The 19,017-nt window shown below is 41.1% G+C and overlaps 1 protein-coding gene across 3 annotated transcripts in view; it reads left to right on the top strand.

Moving 5' to 3' along the window:
* Positions 1-480: 480 nt before the first annotated feature.
* Positions 481-19,017, top strand: part of CLTCL1 (clathrin heavy chain like 1) — a 104,852-nt gene continuing 86,315 nt past the window's right edge. For 2 of the 3 annotated variants that reach the window (XM_045459638.1, XM_045459639.1), the window contains exons 1-2: positions 481-691; positions 11,716-11,923. In XM_045459638.1, the coding sequence (XP_045315594.1) occupies positions 650-691; positions 11,716-11,923 (250 nt within the window). In that variant the 5' untranslated portion in view covers positions 481-649. The remainder of the gene's footprint in view (positions 692-11,715; positions 11,924-19,017) is intronic. The other variant, XM_045459637.1, reaches the window with a different exon arrangement.

Raw genomic sequence — 19,017 nt, 5'->3', positions numbered from 1 at the left:
GTGTCTCTTAACTGTCCAGAGTTTGAGGTAGAACTTCCCCCATTGCCCGCCACCCCCTACATATGGAAGGCTTTAGGCAAGGGCAGTCCCGAGTCTTGGTTTACCTGTTTGAAAACCCTATCCCACAGGAAATTTGCTGAAGGCATCCCACGCCTAGTCCCCGTCCGCACACACCTGTCCTGAGCACTGGCTTGCTGCAGCCAGAGACTTAGTCGATCTTCCCGCGCACACCCTCCTGGGCACTAGCCAGGGGTTAGCCAGGGGTTAGCCCGGAACCCCTCCACTTTCCCGCGCACACCTGCCCAGGCCATCGGCCAGGCGTTAGTTTACTACCCTTCCACTCTCCCGCGCACACCAGCCGTGACCACCACCCTAGGGAAGGACAGACCCGGTTTTATTCCCAGGTGCCGGAAGTGCGGCTACGCGCGGAACTACTTTTCGCGGACCCTCAGGCGGCGGGCGGAGTGATTCCGCGCAGGGGCTATGCGGTGGGGAGCGCGTGCCGGACGCGGGCAGGGGTAATGCGCCTGCGCGGCCGCTGCCGCCGCCGCTCGTCTCAGAGCGTGAGGGGAGCTGCCGCCACCGCCGCCACCGCAGCCACCGCCACCTTCGCTTCTGTCTCCGCCGCTGATTCGGCACCGCGCCCGCCATGGCGCAGATCCTCCCCATCCGCTTCCAGGAGCACTTCCAGGTGAGGCCCGGGCTCTTGACACCGAGGCCGGGCAGACTCCATTGCGGGTCGAGCACTCCGTCTGTCAGCCGCGCCCCCGGCCACCCCACCTCTCCAGGGACCCGGCAGGAGCCGCTGACTGGCCGGCTGCCCAGACCTCCAGCCCCTGGCCCTCGACCCCTACTCGGGTGGAGGCGACGCAGCGCACAGACTCGGGCCGGCTGGGGGGCGGGGTTGGTGGGGCGGGAGTGCTGGTCGGTGTCGAGGCGCGCCGGCCGGTGCAGTGGGAGGGCGCGGTGGCCCGCACGTGCGGCCCCGCCAGGTGTGCTGGTCGCAGAAACCCGTTATCCGGTAGCGACGATAGTCCTTCCTGGGCGGCTCCGACCTCGATCGTATGCAGGCTGAGAGCGCCGGGTGATGGGAACCGAAGATCTGCCGAAATGTCCCCTTTCAGTGCCTATGGGAGCTTTAACCAGACTGACGAGCGGTGCACACGGATTCTAGTCGCAAGCTTTATACTAAATCTGTGTCTGAGCCTAATTTCCCCGTTTTTGCATCTCTCGACCCTTACACCTGAGTTTGCGTCTGTTGACTACCCCAGTCACTGGGGTGGTCTCGTGGGGAAGGATGGTCAAATCGTGTGACCAAAGAGGAAAAGGGAGCATGGTGTGTTTTCATAACACCTTTTAATGCGATACCCCCTCCCCAAGTTTAGCTTTTTAATGAGGTCCCAGTTTGTTGTATCTTAAGTTCTCCTAATAGAGTTGTGCCTCACGAAAATAAAGATTGGCTGCCTGTGTTTGACCATGGGTTCTGTACTGGCACAGTGTACAGTTTCACTCACATCACACGCACATGTCACACCTGTGAAGGCTGATATGATTCTCATTTTATGGATGAGGAGGTGGGGGCTAGATGAATAGTTTCCATTGTGTCTATGCTTTTTGTTAAATCATCACAATCCCATAAGATCCATATGATTTATTTTATTTTCTAGGTGAGGAAATCAAGGCACAAAGATGTCAAATAAGTGGTCCAGTCATTCAGCAAACAAGAGAGGGATTCAGACTCAGGTCTTTGTACTACACAGTGATATTCCAAGGAATGGGGTGGATTGGAAGGTCATGTTTTCACAGCACAGAGCACTTCTAACTCTATCCAAATGGGAAAGACCCTGATAGTGACAGTCAGATCCTCTTATTATGCAGATTGGAAACTTGATAACCAGAGTATCCTGCTGTGGTCACTTGGTTAGTGTTATAGCTGCAGTTGTGTGGAGGTAGAAGTCTCCTGAATACCCATCTCCTGACAGTAATGTGAAATATCAAAATACTATCATTGCTGCTCATTATAACGATATAATAATATGATCATTTATTGAGCCATTTCTTTTGTAAATCACTATACTAATGTATTTTATAAATCTCATTTAATCTTTCTCATAACTGAGGCACAGAGAGGTTAAGTAATTCAAGTAAAATTACACAACTAATAAGTGACAGTTTGGGTTCTAACCCTGATCTCTGATTCCAAAGCCCATGCTTTAGCCACATAAATATGTTCTCTTCGAAAGGCAAGTAAGCTGCAAGGCATTTAAATTCCTATCGAAGTTCATTTCTTGAAGCGATACATTTTGTTATCTGGAAAATAGTTGTGGCTTGCAGCATACAGGTCATGTAAATGTGGTTTGTGGTCTCCAGCATTAACCGGGTGTTGAGGTTGCTCTGCATTCCATGTTTTTCTAGACTGTACACTCTGTAGCTGCAGACATTTCAAAATTTCCGCTTGTTCCTTAAATCCCTGATCCTGTTACTCCCCCTTGCTGGCAGCAGATGATTGGAGAAACAAAAGCCATAAACTGAGATATTCCTCACCTTCATGCCTGCAGCCTTACAAACTTGTCTGCAGTCACTCTTTTCTGCCTTCCTTTTATCTCAAAAGTGGGGTTCCTCCTCTTTTCTGTGTTGTAGATCCTACATCCTTCCCCTTTTAGGAGGGCCTTGCTCAGTAGCATCTTCTCTTTCCTGTGTTTTCATCCATTCCCTTGTGGTGGCTTCTTCCCTGATATCGCCTCCATCTTTACGGCAAACAAACTTCTCCCTCTCTCCTATCTCCTTGACGCTCTTACCTCACAGCTAGACATCATGGAAGAATTACTTTATCCTTCCATCACTTCCCTTATATTCCTCAGTAACCTGCAGTCTGATTTTTGCCTCCACTGTTCCCCTGCACCTGTTTTTGCCAAGGTCACAAGTCGTCATGCAAACTTTTTTGTAAAGGACCAGATAGTAGGTATGTTAGGCCTTTGAGGGCCACATATTGTCTCTTGTCACATATTTTTCCCTTTTTTTAAAAATAAGAAACATTTTTTTTTAATTTATTTATTTGAGAGAGAGAGAAAGCATGAGTTGGGGAGGAGCAGAAATAGAGGGAAGGAGAGAGAATCCCAAGCAGGCTGTGCACTGCCAGCCCAGAGCCCGATGCAGGGCTCGAACCCATGAACTGTGAGATCATGACCCAAGCCAAAGTTAGACGCTTAACTGACTGAGCCACCCAGGCACCCCCTTCCTCCTTTTTTTTTTTAAACCATCTAAAAAATGTAAAACCCATTTTTAGTTGGGCCATGCAAAAACAGTCTGTAGTTTGCCAATCCCTGCTACAAAAAAATAATAAACTCCAACCCAAGCATCACAGACATCTGATGCATTTGACACTGTGCTTTACTGCCTCCTCATGTCCCTTTCTGTATTGCTTTTGGTTATACCACAGTGTCCCAAAGGTTTCTCCTACCTCTGTGCCCACACCCCAGTTTCCTTTGTGGGCTCTTCTTAGGCATATGCCTGGGGTCTTTCTTGAGCCCCTTTATCTTTTCATTCTGTATGCTCTACTGGGTGATTTGTATGTATTCCCATATGCTCAGTGTTTCCATGCAGGCTGCATATTTTTTGCTGAGCCTCAGAGACGCATGTGGGAGAGACAATAGCAGCCTTTGGTGAAAAGCACAGACTGAAGCCAAATGTAAGGGTTTGAATCTGGACTCAGGCCCTTACTGGTCAAGTGAATTAGGGAAATTTTGTAACCATTTTGTGCCTCCATCTCTGTAATTGTAATATAGAGATAAAAGGTATAGTTTTTACCTCATGGAGTTATTGTGAGGTTTTGAGTTAATAAATGTGATAAAATAAGGTGTGGGACAGTGTCAGTACATAATAAAACGTTCTGTTCTTGTCAGTTATTGGCATTATTGACAGCTGTCTGTTAGATAAGGCCATTGCATGATCCGTAGGTTCTTCAAACATAACATGTTCCAAAATAAGGTTCTTCTTTCTCACCAAACATGTATCTTCTCCAGTGTCCAGCCATGAACCTAGGAGACAGCCATGACTTCTTCCTAACCTTTTGGTTCTTCTTTCTATTTATTTTGGGCATCATTCTGCCATTCTCATCATAACTGATATGACCCCGGAATATGCCAACATTCCTCACCTAGATGACTGCACTAACTTTGTCTCTGGTCACCTACCTCAAGTCTTGCCCTCTGTTTTCTAGCACACAGGCAAAGAGATCACAAAGGTTAAACATCTGCTTAAAGTTCATCAATGAACGCTTCCTTCTTCCAGGATGAAAATGCCAGACTCCCAAATGTCCTGTAAAGCCCTGCCTAATCCAGCACCTGCTCAGCTCTCTTGCTGCTCCCCCATCTTGTCCTCCAGGGCCTTCTCTGGAGCCCAGTATTCTTACCTGTGGGCTTTTGCACATGCTGTTGCCTCTTTCCAGAACATTCTTCCCCTCAGACATTACCCAGCCAAGTCCTACTTAGCCCTCTGGTATCTATCTGCTTGAATGACAGAAAGCTGTCCCTGATTTGTCAGAATTAGGAGCCCTTCCTGTGTGCCCCCATGGCTTTGGGGCTTCCTTCATGATGGAGGTAACTGTATGGTGTATAAGTGGTCACTTTCCTTACTGGACTGCAGGCTCAGGATCTCCTTCTATCTGCAGTTGTATTATCACTGCCTGGTACATAATAGGCCCTGAGATCTTTGAAGGAATGAAGTCAATTTCATACTAAAATGTTTGTATAGCTGATGAATGATTAGTTAAAATGTAGATTGTCTAATGACAAAGTTGGTAGGCCTTTCTAGACACTCCGTATGGCTCACCTGTGACAATTTACTGTAAGTCTACTTTGTTGAGAGTACTCCTGCCTGTCACACTGACGTTTTGTTTCTGCCCCATTAAGTAATATGGTTTCTGTGTATCACATCACTTAATATTTGTGACTCTAATTGGGTTTTTTCCTGTTTTTAATTTTGGTTTGTTTCATATGAAAATTCTTTAAAAAAATTTTTTTAACGTTTATTTCTGAGAGAGAGAGAGAGCGAGAGCAAGCAGAGGAGGAACAGAGAGAGGGGAAGACACAGAATCTGAAGCAGGCTCCAGGCTCTGAGGTGTCAGCACAGAGCCCAACGTGGGGCTCAAACCCACAAACTGTGAGTCGTGACCTGAGCCGAAGTCAGATGCTTAACTGACTGAGCTACCCAGGAGCCCCTGGAAATCCTTTTCTTTTTTTTTTAAGTTTATTTATTTTTGAGAGAGAGATAGTGGAAGTGGAGCAGTGAGTGAGGGAGAGAAAAAATCCCATGCAGGTTCCATGCTGTCAGCATAGAGCCTGACATGGGGCTCCATCTCACAAACTGCGAGATCATGAACTGAGCTGAAATCAAGAGTCGGACACTTAACTGACTGAGGTACTTAGGTGCCCCTCATAAAAGAATTATTTTTGTGTTTTGTTTGTAAAACTATAGTTAAAGAAAATTCTTGGGCCAGATTTTCCCCAGAAGAAAAACAATAGTTTTCTAATGGTCAGTGGGAAAGTAGAAATCAGTGTATAGGAACTTTTATTCTACAGTCAATTTTTCAGGAGTGTGCCCAAAGCAGAAGCTGTACTTTTATATCTAATGCATTGTAATAAAGCATTCCTTCCACTTCAGCTTAAGATTGCAGCAATTTATTTAGCTTTATTTATCCTGTCACCCTGGTTTTGAGAGGAAGACTAGTTCTGCAGAAATATTTTTCTTGTATTATATGTACTGTTTGAACCTTTTTTTTTTTTTATGTTTATTTTTGAGAGAGAGAGAGAGAGAGACAGAGCACAAACAAGGGAGGGGCAGAGAGAGAGGGAGACATAGAATCTGAAGCAGGCTCCAGGCTCTGAGCTGTCAGCACAGAGCCCGATGCAGGGCTCGAACCCACAAACGGTGAGATCATGACCTAAGCTGAAGTGGGCTGCTCAACTGACTGAGCCACCCAGGTGCCCCTGTACTGTTTGAACTTTTTTTATATTCAGATATCTAAGTTTGAAGGTTGTTGCTGTTTGTGCTGAAAATAGAGACAGGACTAGGAACTAATGACACCTTGATTCAGAAGAGGAATGGCTGTAAGAGTTTTGAAATGTGGCACAGCTCAGTAAACAGAGAACATATAAACATGTTCCCTCAAGGTTTCAATTATGTAGCATATCTCTGAGGTGATGTTCTTAACGATACAGAGTCTAAATAAAAATAAAAAAACAAACAAAAAACAGATACAGAGTCTGCCGAGGTGGTCTATTTTACATATAATTTACTTATAGGAGCAAGGTGGTCACTAGTCTTAATCAGTGCTTCCCAGCCCATCTCTGTAGGTGCCTACCTTAAACACTAAATCAGAATCTCTGAGAAGTGAGGACTTTGGCCTTTCTTTCCAGATGAGTCTCACACGCAGCTGGATTGAATCAATCTTTTAGTCATTCATAATTAAAGAAAGAGTTTGTTGTTTGAAGCCTTTTACATGTGAGTAGGAAAGGCAGCACTCTAAAGAGTAGATTGAGCTTGAACTGAAAACAGTTCATGAGCACCTGCGTCTGCTGGAGAGACCCTGGGGAGTAACTCTGAAAGGTGACAGTGTACTCACAGCCTACTACATGTTTGGTTTAGGTTGCCATTTTGTGAAACGGTTTTTGGTACACTAAGGCAAACAACAGTAGGCTCTTTGTGTACTGAAATTGTTGTGCACCCATATAAATGTTTTTAAGGTCTTGTGTAAGCTGTTAAATTTTGCCTGTTGGTAGACTGATGATCCTTGTATTGGAAGTGATACTAGGCCAATCATTTACCTTCTGACTTTCTTATTTACAAAGTGGTCACCCAGGGTGTGTGGAAGGGTCAACCTTTGTGAGATTGTCCACAACAGTGGTATGGTAAGTGAGCAAATATTAAACGAATTTGGGCAAGGGGTGCCTGGGTGGTTCAGTCAGTTGAGCGTCTGACTCTTGCTTTTAGCTCAGGTCATGATCCCAGGGACATGGGATCAAGCCCTGCATTGAGCTCCATGCTGAGTGTAGAGCCTGCTTAAGAGTCTGTTTTCCTCTGCCCCTCTCCCTGCTCGTGTGCTGTCTCTCTCTCTCTCTCCCTGTATGTATGTATGTATGTGTGTGTGTGTGTGTGTGTGTATACACACACACACACACACACACACACACACATATATATGTATTTTATATATGAATGAATGAATAAAATGAATTTGGGCAAGTCCTCTTTGGAAGAATAAATTATGATCATAGAACATATTTAAATGTTCAGAATCCTTGAACTGCACAAGATTCTCAGTACTTTTTGAGTTTATTGGATTAAAAGAGTTACTGTGTACTAAGATCTTAGTCAAGGTCCCTCTCCACCAGTTTCTTAAACATTCTGTAGCTGGGGCAAAGTCTGCTTGGAACAAGTTTTTTTTTTGTTTTTTTTTTTTAATTTTTTTTTCAACGTTTATTTATTTTTGGGACACAGAGAGACAGAGCATGAACGGGGGAGGGGCAGAGAGAGAGGGAGACACAGAATCGGAAACAGGCTCCAGGCTCTGAGCCATCAGCCCAGAGCCTGACGCGGGGCTCGAACTCCTGGACCGCGAGATCGTGACCTGGCTGAAGTCGGACGCTTAACCGACTGCGCCACCCAGGCGCCCCATGCTTGGAACAAGTTTTAAAGTAATACATACACATAGGAAGAATAGTATAAATGAAAATTAAACCTTTCTGTTCAAACTTTGGGTCCCTTTTCCCAGAAGAAGCCACTATTAAGGAAACCATATCTCTTTCAATCCTGCTATGAAATTCCCTCCTTTTACTTTTGTAACTTAACAGAATTTGAAGATCTTTCTTTTAAGATTATATAAAGATTGCAGCATATATTTGACAGTATTGCTTACTGATATTCTTCTGGGGCAGTAGTTGTTGACACCCTGTCCCCCCCCCCCCTCCCCGCCCCCCATCCTGTAAGTATTTCATTGCTTTCTTTGTTGAATCTGTTGCTTTCAGTCTATTCCATATTTTCTTCTTTTGCTTCTCTTGCTTAAGGCCTGCTGGTGGCCTCCATGCCAGGGAGAGATTACCATAACTCTTGGCTGGCTGAAGAAGGATGCCGCAGAGCTGGGCTAGCAAAGTTCAGTGACAAAATTAGTATTCAAGGAGATCTTGACAGGCAGGCATCCAACTAGTTGACATTTAACACGTATAAATATAGGGTCTTATGTGTTGGTTTTAAAATACAGAAAACCTACATTGGTGTAATTTGAGAGAGGTTCTGTAAAGCACTACACAAATGTAGTTTTTAAACTGTTCTGAACTAATCTAGTCTTAGAATTTTAGGATAGTTCTAGGAAAGACCTCTGTGTCCTCATTCTTCATAGGTCCTCATTCTTCATAGGTCCTCATTTACAAGGCTCCCTCTTTAAGCTAAGAGAAAGCTTGTGGTAAGTTTGACATACAAAATCTATTTTTAAAAATTAAATTATTTTCTTGACTGCCTAAAACTAGTAACTTCTTTACTAATTAATTATTGAATGTCCACCTGATGGGCACTGTGATAAGGCAGTGAATGAGCCTGAGGAGACATATACAGAAGGAGAAAGGACTAGCATCTTCAGAGACAAGAGACATGAAAACCTGGGATATTATTGCAACTGAACATTCTGGCTCTTTGGTATGGTCAGTTGGTGTTTTCACCAACAGCCCTGTATAAACACAGCTGCAGCCTTCCCAGTCATACTGCTGTCCCTAAGCCCCTTAAATATAGAAACCACAGAGTTGTCGGATGAGTAATTTCTTTTTATGTTTTCCCCAGTGTCAGATTTGAATTTGGATTCATTTAATTGCAGGTCTTAAGAACCTGCAAAAAGTTCTTTTTTGAACTAGATTATTATTCTAGTAATAAGATTATTAAATAATATCTTGTGTACTTTTGCTTAACTTGTATATACGTTGTTTTAAATGTGTAGCTGTGTTGCCTTTCAGAATAAGATTATTATTCTGAAAAAGATTATTAAATAATATCTTGTGTACTTTTGCTTAACTTGTATATATGTTGTTTTAAATGTGTAGCTGTGTTGCCTTTCAGAATAATTATTATAGGAATCAGGAGTCCTTAGTTGTAGCTATTAACTAATGAGAAAACTTGACTTTGGGCACGCCACTTCTCTGGGACTCTGTTTCTGCATATAGAGTAAAACTCAGTGGTATTTGCTATTTTATATCTAAAAGTTCTTTTTTGTGGGATTATCCTGTGTTTGGCATGCCTGGCCCCAGCCCACTAAATACTAGTAGTGTTCTATAGTCATTGTACAATTCAGATTGCCCCTGATTGTTTCCAGAGACTGCAGGATACTACCCCTGGTTGAGAACCACCTTCTTCCTTCTAGTTCTAATAGTCTTTGACTTATTTTTGGGTACACTGTTCTCAGCTGTTAAAACAGCGTCTTCCTTTGTGAGGTACTTTTACCTTTTCCAAGTACCTTGAATGTGTGTATATGCTTTTGTGTAAGGAACTGGACATAATCATTAATATTTAAGAACTTACTGTACTCAAGAGATTGGGTACAAATTCTTGATGATATTTGGAGGTGAAATCAGAATGTTGCCATATTAACCCAACATCCCCAAACTAAGAATAAAGTGAAAATTTAGAAAATGTAGGCCCACTTAAGTGTATGGCTCTGAAATGTAAAGATTTTTTTTTTTTTTTGAAATGTAAAGATTTAACAGTGTTGGGTGCTTGAGTGTTAGGGGGCTCTCCAAATGTTACTATATGCTTATATAGTATAATGCTTATTTAATTAAAAAAAAAAAAAAGGAAGACTAGGTAGGTCTCCTGGGAACATTCTTTCACCCTGTTATTTCTCTCCCTCTCTCTGCCCCCAAAGGAACTTTTCATTGTCTCCCTATCAGCAACTTCATATAGTTCAACCTACTGATAATTGTTAGTCTCCATGGTCTGTGGGCTCTGGATAGTGTGACTATATCTTATATATCTTACTGTTTTCAGAGTTAGTGATTAGCAGGTAGCATGTATTCAGTACTCATGAAATTAATGTATGAAAATTACTTGCTGTGAGAAAGTCTCAACTTTGATTCACTATACTACTGCATTTACTACATTAAGCTCCTGCTTCAGATGTGTGAAAATAAAATGGGAATTTCAAACAAGACAGTATTGTGGTTTAGAATACAAGCTTGATTCACACCTGTCTCCATCATTAATCAGCATTGTGGCTTTGGGAAGATTTCTTAACCTAAAAGTCTTGTGTTGTACTAGTGTAAGTTGTGCATAGCATACTTCCCTCCTGGGTTAGCAGAAAGGTCAGATAAGGTGACCTGTTGTCCTGCAGCCTGCTCAGCAGCTGGAATATTAAATATGTGCTAGAATCTGTACCACAAGAGACAAATAAGATATAATCCTTGCTTTTAAGGAGTTCATTGGGGAATAAAATGATAGAATAAAAAATTATACTGGCAGTATGAATAGCCTCATTTGTGCTTCTTCTAAAGACTGATCATTATTTTTAACAAGTGGTTCCCAATCTTTGTTGTTAACGTAAACTTTTATACAAGATCACACAGGGTAACTAAAGAGTCTAGTCAATAGCAGTAAGGTTTGGGTTGAGCAGAAAAATGTTTAGAAACAAAGGTGCCTTGTAAGGTAAATTGGGGCAGGGGAATTTTATAGATATAAGCATGGTTCTCTTGAGTGTGTGTTTTCCCAGGGTTTTTCATTGAAGTTTATCTCATTAATAAACTTGGTTCTTATTTAAACCAAGCACTATGTATAAAGTGACCTTTGAAGAAAGGTGCCTGATTTAAGTTTTACACAAGGTCAAGCAATCCATCTGCCTCCAAAGATGTACCAGACCTGTTGACTTTTCCTTGGACATGCCAAGAAATATTTAAACTGACTGAGAAATTAAATCAAATATGATATGTGGGGTTGCTTTAAGGAAAAGAAAAACTCTTGGCTAGATCTTTGTTACTGTTTGCTTTTGGAGAAACTGGTTTTTGTTTTCTTCCTTTCCCCTCTTTTCCCCTGCCTTCACCTCTCCAATACCACCTTCTTGCTGAGGCTCTCCTCAACTGTGGGTTTATCTGTGAGTTATTCTTTGTGGGCTCCTCCACCCCCTCCCAGCTGATGTCTACCTGTCTGTATTGCTCAAGGCATCCTTCCCTCTTCCTGGCATTATCCTTATTCTTGTGTGTTTTCATCAGTCTGTATGATTATAAGCCCCTTGAGATTTGACTCACAGCCTACTGTTGATGCATTGCCCGTACCTATTAAAGGTATAGAAACACAAGTCAATGTTTGCCTCAGTTATTTAATGCCAAGTTTTTTCTAAACTCCTTTTCCTTAAAAAGTTTATTTATTTTGAGAGAGAAAGAGAGAGAGTGAGCACAAGGGAGGGGCAGAGAAAGAGAGGGAGAGAGAAAATCCCAAGCAGACTCTGTGGTGTCAGCGCAGAACCTAACACAGAGCTCGAACTCATGAACCATGAGATCATGATCTGAGCAGAAACCAAGAATTGGACACTCAACCGACTGAGCCACCCAGGTGCCCCCAAGGTTTTCTAAACTCTTGTTTTACTTTTCTTCCTTCTGTTAGACTTTGCTAAATAATGGACTAGATATACTGTGTTTCAGAGAGGAAAAACTTAATTTTAATCAAATGTTTTCTTTTTCTCTTTAGCTCCAAAACCTGGGAATTAATCCAGCCAACATTGGATTCAGCACACTGACCATGGAATCTGATAAGTTTATATGTGTCCGAGAAAAGGTTGGTGAGCAGGCACAGGTAGTGATTGTTGACATGAGTGATCCAATGGCACCAATCAGACGGCCCATCTCTGCAGAAAGTGCCATCATGAATCCAGCCTCTAAGGTGATAGCTTTGAAAGGTAAGCCTGATAGTATTTTCAGAAAGGAATTTTACCTCACTTTACCTGATTTGTTACCTTACATATCAGACAGCTGTCAATAAATTTACAGCCAAGTGTCATCAATAATACTAAACTTAATTACAAAAGTTTTAGCCAAGGCTGTTTTGCATACCTTATTTAATGAGAGGCCCATGAGTACCTGGGCTTTTTGTGACATCATGCATACTGCTACATATGTGAGGGAGTGCATGCCCAGTGTCTCATCCTCATGGCTGCTACATCTGGAAAGGCCAATACTACTTTGTTTACCAGTTGGGCTATGTGGTGCCCTTGAGCTCATAATGGGCTGCTTTACAGTGGTGCTCCAGGGATCCTAGAGTATGCCAAGGTACTGCTTCTCTTGTGAAACACATTGAGGACAGTATAGTTGTTGATTAATAGAATTTTACTTCCCTTGAACTCAGGGGGATGTTGGATGCTTGAAATCTTCTAGTTACTTTGAGAATATAGAATCTATGATTTGGGAAATTGAAAGGATTATGTATACAGTGGACTTGCTAATATTTAATGCAAAATGTATTATCACTTACATTGAAAAGTGAAAACTCTTTCTGGAGCTAAAATTTGTGAATGCCAAATATTCGCTTTGCCTGTGCTTCTGTTTTGTTACAGAAATAGGGTCTACTTTGTCCTTTCAGTAGGTAAATGGACATACGGGAGTTATAACCTTTCGATTTAAAAAAAAATAGCTAAATTTTTTTATTCAAATGACTTTTTTTCTGTGAACTCTATTTCTTATCAAAGTATTTTTTTGAACATGTAGTGTAAATGATGTAAACTAATTTTAATTGAAGAAATTGCTAACTTTTATGGATTTATTTATTTATTTATTTATTTTTAAAAAGTTTATTTATTTGGAGAGAGAGAGCAAGAGTGCCCCTGGTGGAGGGACAGAGAGAGCCGGAGAGAAAGAATTCGAAGCAGAGCCCAATGTGGGGCTTGATCCCTGAACTGTGGCATCATGACCTGAGTCAAAATCAGGAGTCGGATGCTTAACATACTGAGCTACCCAGGCACCCCTATGGATTCTTCATGATTGTTTTGGTTCTTCTGCATTTTCTGTTTTGCAGTACTTTTTTTTTTTTTTTTTTTTTTAGTTAATTAATTTTTTAAAAGTAGGCTCCATGTCTAATGTCACGCTTGAACTCATAACTCTTGAGATTGAGAGTCACATGTTCTACCAAATGAGCCAGCCAGGTACCCCTACTTTGCAATATTTTTGAGAGACCTTATCTGTTGTGGTGTTTGCTGTTTGGTATTCTAAGCGGGTCTGAGAGACAACCAGCAATTTAGTCTTTCTGGTCCTCTAATATGATTCTCTATACCAGTGTGCACTGTGGATCTCCTAGAGGGAGTTGTTGGAGTGTGGTAGGAGAGTGGAGAGAACTCAGTATTTACATGCTCTCAATCCCTCCAACCAAAGTGGCAACACACCCGAAGTTGAACAAGTTGGGTTTACTACTTGTTTAAGTGAGAGAGAAATCACACCATGGGGAGCTGGGAGGTGTCACAGTATTAATAGAGAGTGTTAGAAAGAAACTTTTGTAGGATTTGGGCTTCAGTTGGGTGATTTGGGGGATGGTCTAAGGAAACAGGATTGGATGTTGTTAGGGTCACCTAGGTGGCTCAGTCAGTTAAATGTCTGACTTCAGCTCAGGTCATGATCTCATGGTTCGTGAGTTTGAGTCCTGAATTGGGCTCTGTGCTGATAACTCAGAGCCTGAAGCCTGCTTCAGATTCTGTCTCCCCCTCTCTCTGCCCCTCCCCCATTTTCTCTCTCTCTCTCTCTCTCTCTCTCTCAAAAATAAACAAACATTAAAAAAGAAAGATTGGATGCTGTTAGAAAGTGGGGGTAATTTTATGATTAGGTGTCTCAGTAAATCTTACCTATAGGGGAAGGGCAGACTAGAGTGAGGATAAAGCTGGAATTGGTTAAAGAAGTAGCAGTCATGCATTTCAGCCAAGAGAATGGCTGTTTGGTATTTTGTGGGTTTCCCAGTTACCTTGTTTTTGTCTGTACTTAGATAAGATTCTGAAGCAGCCTTGCTTTGTCTCACTTTATCATGGTCTCAGAGGGACTTGTCTGAGGTTGGTGTCCTCTGAGATGGTTTATGTCCACTAGGAGAGCAGTATGGTTTGACTGTGAGGTCTGGCCAGCTTCCTGATGGCAGGCGCTGCTCTTTTTTTTTTTTTTTTTTTTTTTTTCATTCTCAGTGTTCATATGAATTGCTTCATCTATGGCAGTTGACTACTGTTTTTCTTTTGCATGAGGAAGTGTGAGCTGTGGAACCAAAGTTATATAATTTTAAGTATTTATTCTGTTTTTATTACAATCTTGTGGCTGTTAGGATAACCTTGGACCCTTGTAGTACAAATTTTTGGCAAGTGGTGGTGGTGTGTTTCAAAGACCCTAGACCAAAATAAGCAAAAGTGTCTTAAAAAAAAAAAAAGATATTTGTACAGTGGCTAAATTACAGAGATGATTTAATTATAATTTTATTGTTTCACGTGACTTAGTTCCATAGGTGCCAGTGTGAAAGCATGAAAGTGAAGTCAAGGGTCCTGGTCTTAAATCTCACAGACTACCCATTTTGGCTGGTGAAGTCTTGTGATGGGAAAAGGGCTCTTCATGAGATGTACCTCTTTTTTAAAAAGGTCTGCCTTGCAGTCTGTCCTTTTATCTGGCTGAGAGCTTCCTGAGGTCCTCAGCCCATGCCACTGCCCATCCTTCTGGAGAAGCCTGGAGCAGATTCACTTACCACACTTCTTCAGACTGTCTCTACTGATGCTTTTGAATATTTTAAAACCAGAGATACATTTTTACCCTTGACAGGAAATGGGGGTAGAATTCCTCATCTGTTGCTCATCATCTTAATGAAACATTAATACTCTAAGTGAGGGATAGGTAACCTGTTGTTTTTGTACAGCCCTAAGCTAAGAATGGTTTATATATTTTTAAAAAGTTGTAAAAACAGACAAATATGTGACAGAGATCTTGTATGCCCCTATAAAGAAAAAGTTTCCTGACTACTTGCATTATTGGCCCGAGTATATTTCTTACTGTTATTATGAAACATAGCACTTTGAGTAGTCATTTGTGTTTCTTTTTACAAACTCTACCTTTTCCCCTTAATTTTTAGAGGTAGATTGAGTATAGGCTATACAGTGCCAGCCTAGCAGTTAGCACTTGACCCAGGTGGGGAGGGGAGAGGTGGTGGGATGGTACCCCCTTGCGGTAGCACATCCTTCACCCTGACAATTGGAATCTGACAGAGGATTGATTCCCAAAGGAGGTTGGTCCCTTTTATTTTTTTTTTTTAATTCTTTTTGTGTCACTAAATATTTTGTACCTCATGTAAAACAAGTCCTTTTTAACCAGTCTAGTGACAACTTGACAAGTTTTTGAATTAGAGGAAATTTCTTATATGATCCCAGGCTATTTGAAACTAAAAGGTACCTCTATCCTATAGTTGAACTTCTAATCCAGTCACTTTTTTCTTTCTTAACCATTTTTTTCAGGTATAATTTACATGCCAGGAAATTCATTTATTATAAGTGTACAGTTCAGTGACTTTTAGTAGACTTATTGAGTTGTCAGGGTGCCTGGGCAGCTCAACTGGTTAAGCGCCTGACTTTTGATTTCAGCTCAGGTCAAAATCTCATGGTTGTGAGATCAAGCCCTGAGTTGGGCTCTGCACTGAGCGTGGAGCCTGTTTAAGATTCTCTCTCTCCGTCTCTGTCTGCCTTTCCCCCAAGTGCCTGCACGCGTTCTCTCTCTCTCAAATAAATAAATAAAAGTTAAAAATAAATAAAAAATAAAAGTCAGTGTTAAAAAATTTATTGAGTTGTGGAACTATCACCATGCTCTGGTTTTAGAAAATTTCTGCTATCCCAAAAAGTTCCTTTGTTCCTGTCTGCAGTCATTCTTCACTTCTACCCTTAGCCCTAGGCAGCTACTGATCTGTTTTCTGACTCTGTAGAGTTGCCATTTCTGGACATTACAAATAAAGGAATCATACAATATACAATCTTTTACATCTGGCTTCCTTCAATTAGCATAGTATGTTTCAGGTTCATCTACATTGTAACTTGTATCAGTAGTTAGTTCCTTTTTATGGTTGAGTAAAATTCCAACTTTATTATTCCATGGATATATCGCATTTTGTTTATTCATTTATCCGTTTATGGACATTTGAATTGGTGCTAGTTTTTGGCCATTAAGAATATCGCTGCTGTGAACACTTTCCTACAAGTCTTTGTAGATGTATATTTCCATTTTTCTTGGGTAAATACCTAGGAGTAGAATTGCTGGATCATACAGTAAATTTTTTTAGTTCTTTAAGGCACTACCAAACTGTTTTCTAGAGTGACTGTACCATTTTACATTTCTGCCAACAGTGTATGAGGAGTCTAGTTTTTGTAACATGTGTGCAACACTTGATATTGTCTTTTTTATTAAAGTAATTCCAGAGGCTACCTATGGATACCTCATGGTGGTTTTAATTTGCATTTCTGTAATGCCTAAGGATGTTAAGTGTCTTTTCTTTTCATGTTGTTATTTGTCATTTATATGTCTTTTTTTTTTTTGCCATTCATGTATCTTGTTAGAGAAATGTCTTCAAATCTTTTGCCCAGTTTTTAAAGGGTTTTTTTTAAAAGTTTGTTTACTTATTTAGAGAGACAATGTGAGCACAAGCGAGGGAGGGGCAGAGAGAAAGAGAGGGAGAGAGAGAATTCCAAGAAGGTTCTGCTCTGTCAGCACAGAGACCAACTCGGGACTCATTCTCACCAACTGTGAGATCATGACTCACTTATTGGGCTCACCCAAATCAAGAGTGGAATGTTTAAACTGGCTAAGCCACCCAGGTGGCCCTGCCCATTTCTTAATAGGCTTATTCGTCTTATTATTGAATTTTAAGAGTGCTTTGTATATTCTGGTTATAAATCATTTATCAACTGTGTGATCTGCATATATTTTCTCCTAATTTGTAGCTCTTCTTTTTATTTTCCTAATATATCTTTTGAAGAAAACATTTTTTATTTTTGATAAAGTCCGGATTGCCACTTTTTTTCTTTAATGGATCTTGATTTTGGAGTCTTACCTAGGAATGCTTAGCCTAGGAGTGCAAGGTCATGATGATTTTCTATATTTTCTTCTAATGGTTTTATGGTTTTAATGCTTACATGTAGGTCCATAGTCTGATTTAAGTTACTTTTTGTGTATGGCATGAGATAAGAATGTTAGGTTTTTCTTCATTTCCTCCTCTTCTTTCTTCTTCTTTCTTCTTTCTTTTTCTTTTTTCCTTTTCTTTTTCTTTTTTCAGTGGGGTAAGGGCATTCAGTTGTCCCAGCACCATTTGTTGAAAAGACTCTTCTTCCCCATTGAATTATCTAGGCAACTTTGGTAAAAATCAGTTAACCATATAAATAGACCTGTTTCTGGACTCAGTTCTATTTCATTGATCCATATGCCCAACCTTGTGCCAAGTACTTGATTACTATGGTTTTATAGTAAGTTTTTTTTTTTTTATGTTTATTTATCTTTGAGAGAGAGCACAAGCAGGGAAGGGGCAGAGGGAGAGGGGGACAGAGGATCTGAAGCTGGCTCTGTGCTGACAGCAGCAAGCCCATTGTGGGGTTTGAACTCATGAACCGCGAAATCATGAGCCTAGCCAAAGTCCAGATGCTCAACTGAGCCACCCAGGTGCCCCTATGGCTTTGTAGTAAGTTTGAAATGAGATAGTGTTGGTATTCCAACTTCATGTTTTTCAAAATAGTTTTTGAAACTATGAAACTAGGTCCTTTTAATTTCCACTTAAGTTTTAGGATCAGTTTCTACAAATAGCCTGATAGGATTTTGATAGGGATTGCATTGAATTTATTAATCAATTTGGCAAGAATTGCCATCTGACAATATTGAGTTTTCTAGTCATTCAACATGGAATGTCTGTTTATTTAGATATTCAATTTTTTCAATGATGTTTTACACTTTTTTTTAATTTTTATTTTATTTAAAGACATTTTTTTAACATGTATTTATTTTTGAGAGAGAAAGAGACAGAGCATGAGCAGGGGTAGGGACATCGAGAGAGAGAGAGAGAGAGAGAGAGAGAGAGAGAGAGAGACACAGAATCCGAAGCAGGCTCCAGGCTCTGCCAGCACGGAGCCCAATGTGGAGCTCAAACTCATGAACTGTGAGATCATGACCTGGGTTGAAGTCGGACACCCAACCGACTGAGCCACCCAGGTGCCCTGAATTTTTATTTTATTTTAGAGAGAGAGTGAGAGAGGACACAGGGGAGGGGCAGAGAGAGAGAGGAGAGAGAGAGAGAATCCTAAGCAGGCTCCATGCTCAGCCATGGGGCTGTATCTCACAATTTTGAGATCATGACTTGAGCCGAAATCAAGAGTTGAACACTTAACTGACTAAGCCACCCAGATGTTCCTGTTTTACACTGTTAGTGTACAAATCCTGATATAGTATGATACACATAGTTGATACACATTACATTAGTTTCAAGTGTATAACTTAGTGTGATTCCACAAGTCTGTACATTATGTTGTGCTCACCACAAGTATAGCTACCACCTGTTACCATACAGTGCTATTATATCATTGACTGTATTCCCTATGCTGTACCTTTTATCCCTGGGACTTATATCTTCCATAGCTGGAAGTCTGTATCTTCTACTCCCCTTCACCCATTTTTGTAACTGATTTTTATATACACATCTGTATTCTGTACAATTGCTAAACTTCTTTATTCTTAGCGTTTTTAGTGCGTTTCTTCAAATTTTTGATATACCACATCATGGTTATCTGCATATAGACAGTTTTACATCTTCCTTTCTCATCTGGATTCTATTCAGTTTATTTCAACATTGCATTGGCAGAATAGAAGTGGCAAGAACATGAGTGTCTGGGTGGCTCAGAGGTTGAGTGTCCGACTCTTGATATGGGCTCAGGTCATGATCTTGTGGTGGTGAGATCAAGCCCCACGTTGTGCTCTGTGCTGACAGCAAGGAGTCTGCTTGGGATTTTCTCTTTCCCTC

The sequence above is a fragment of the Leopardus geoffroyi genome, chromosome D3 (genome assembly GCF_018350155.1).
Source record: "Leopardus geoffroyi isolate Oge1 chromosome D3, O.geoffroyi_Oge1_pat1.0, whole genome shotgun sequence".
NCBI lineage: Eukaryota > Metazoa > Chordata > Mammalia > Carnivora > Felidae > Leopardus > Leopardus geoffroyi.
Note: the sequence above shows the minus strand (reverse complement) of the source record. Positions and strands in the feature narration are given on the sequence as shown.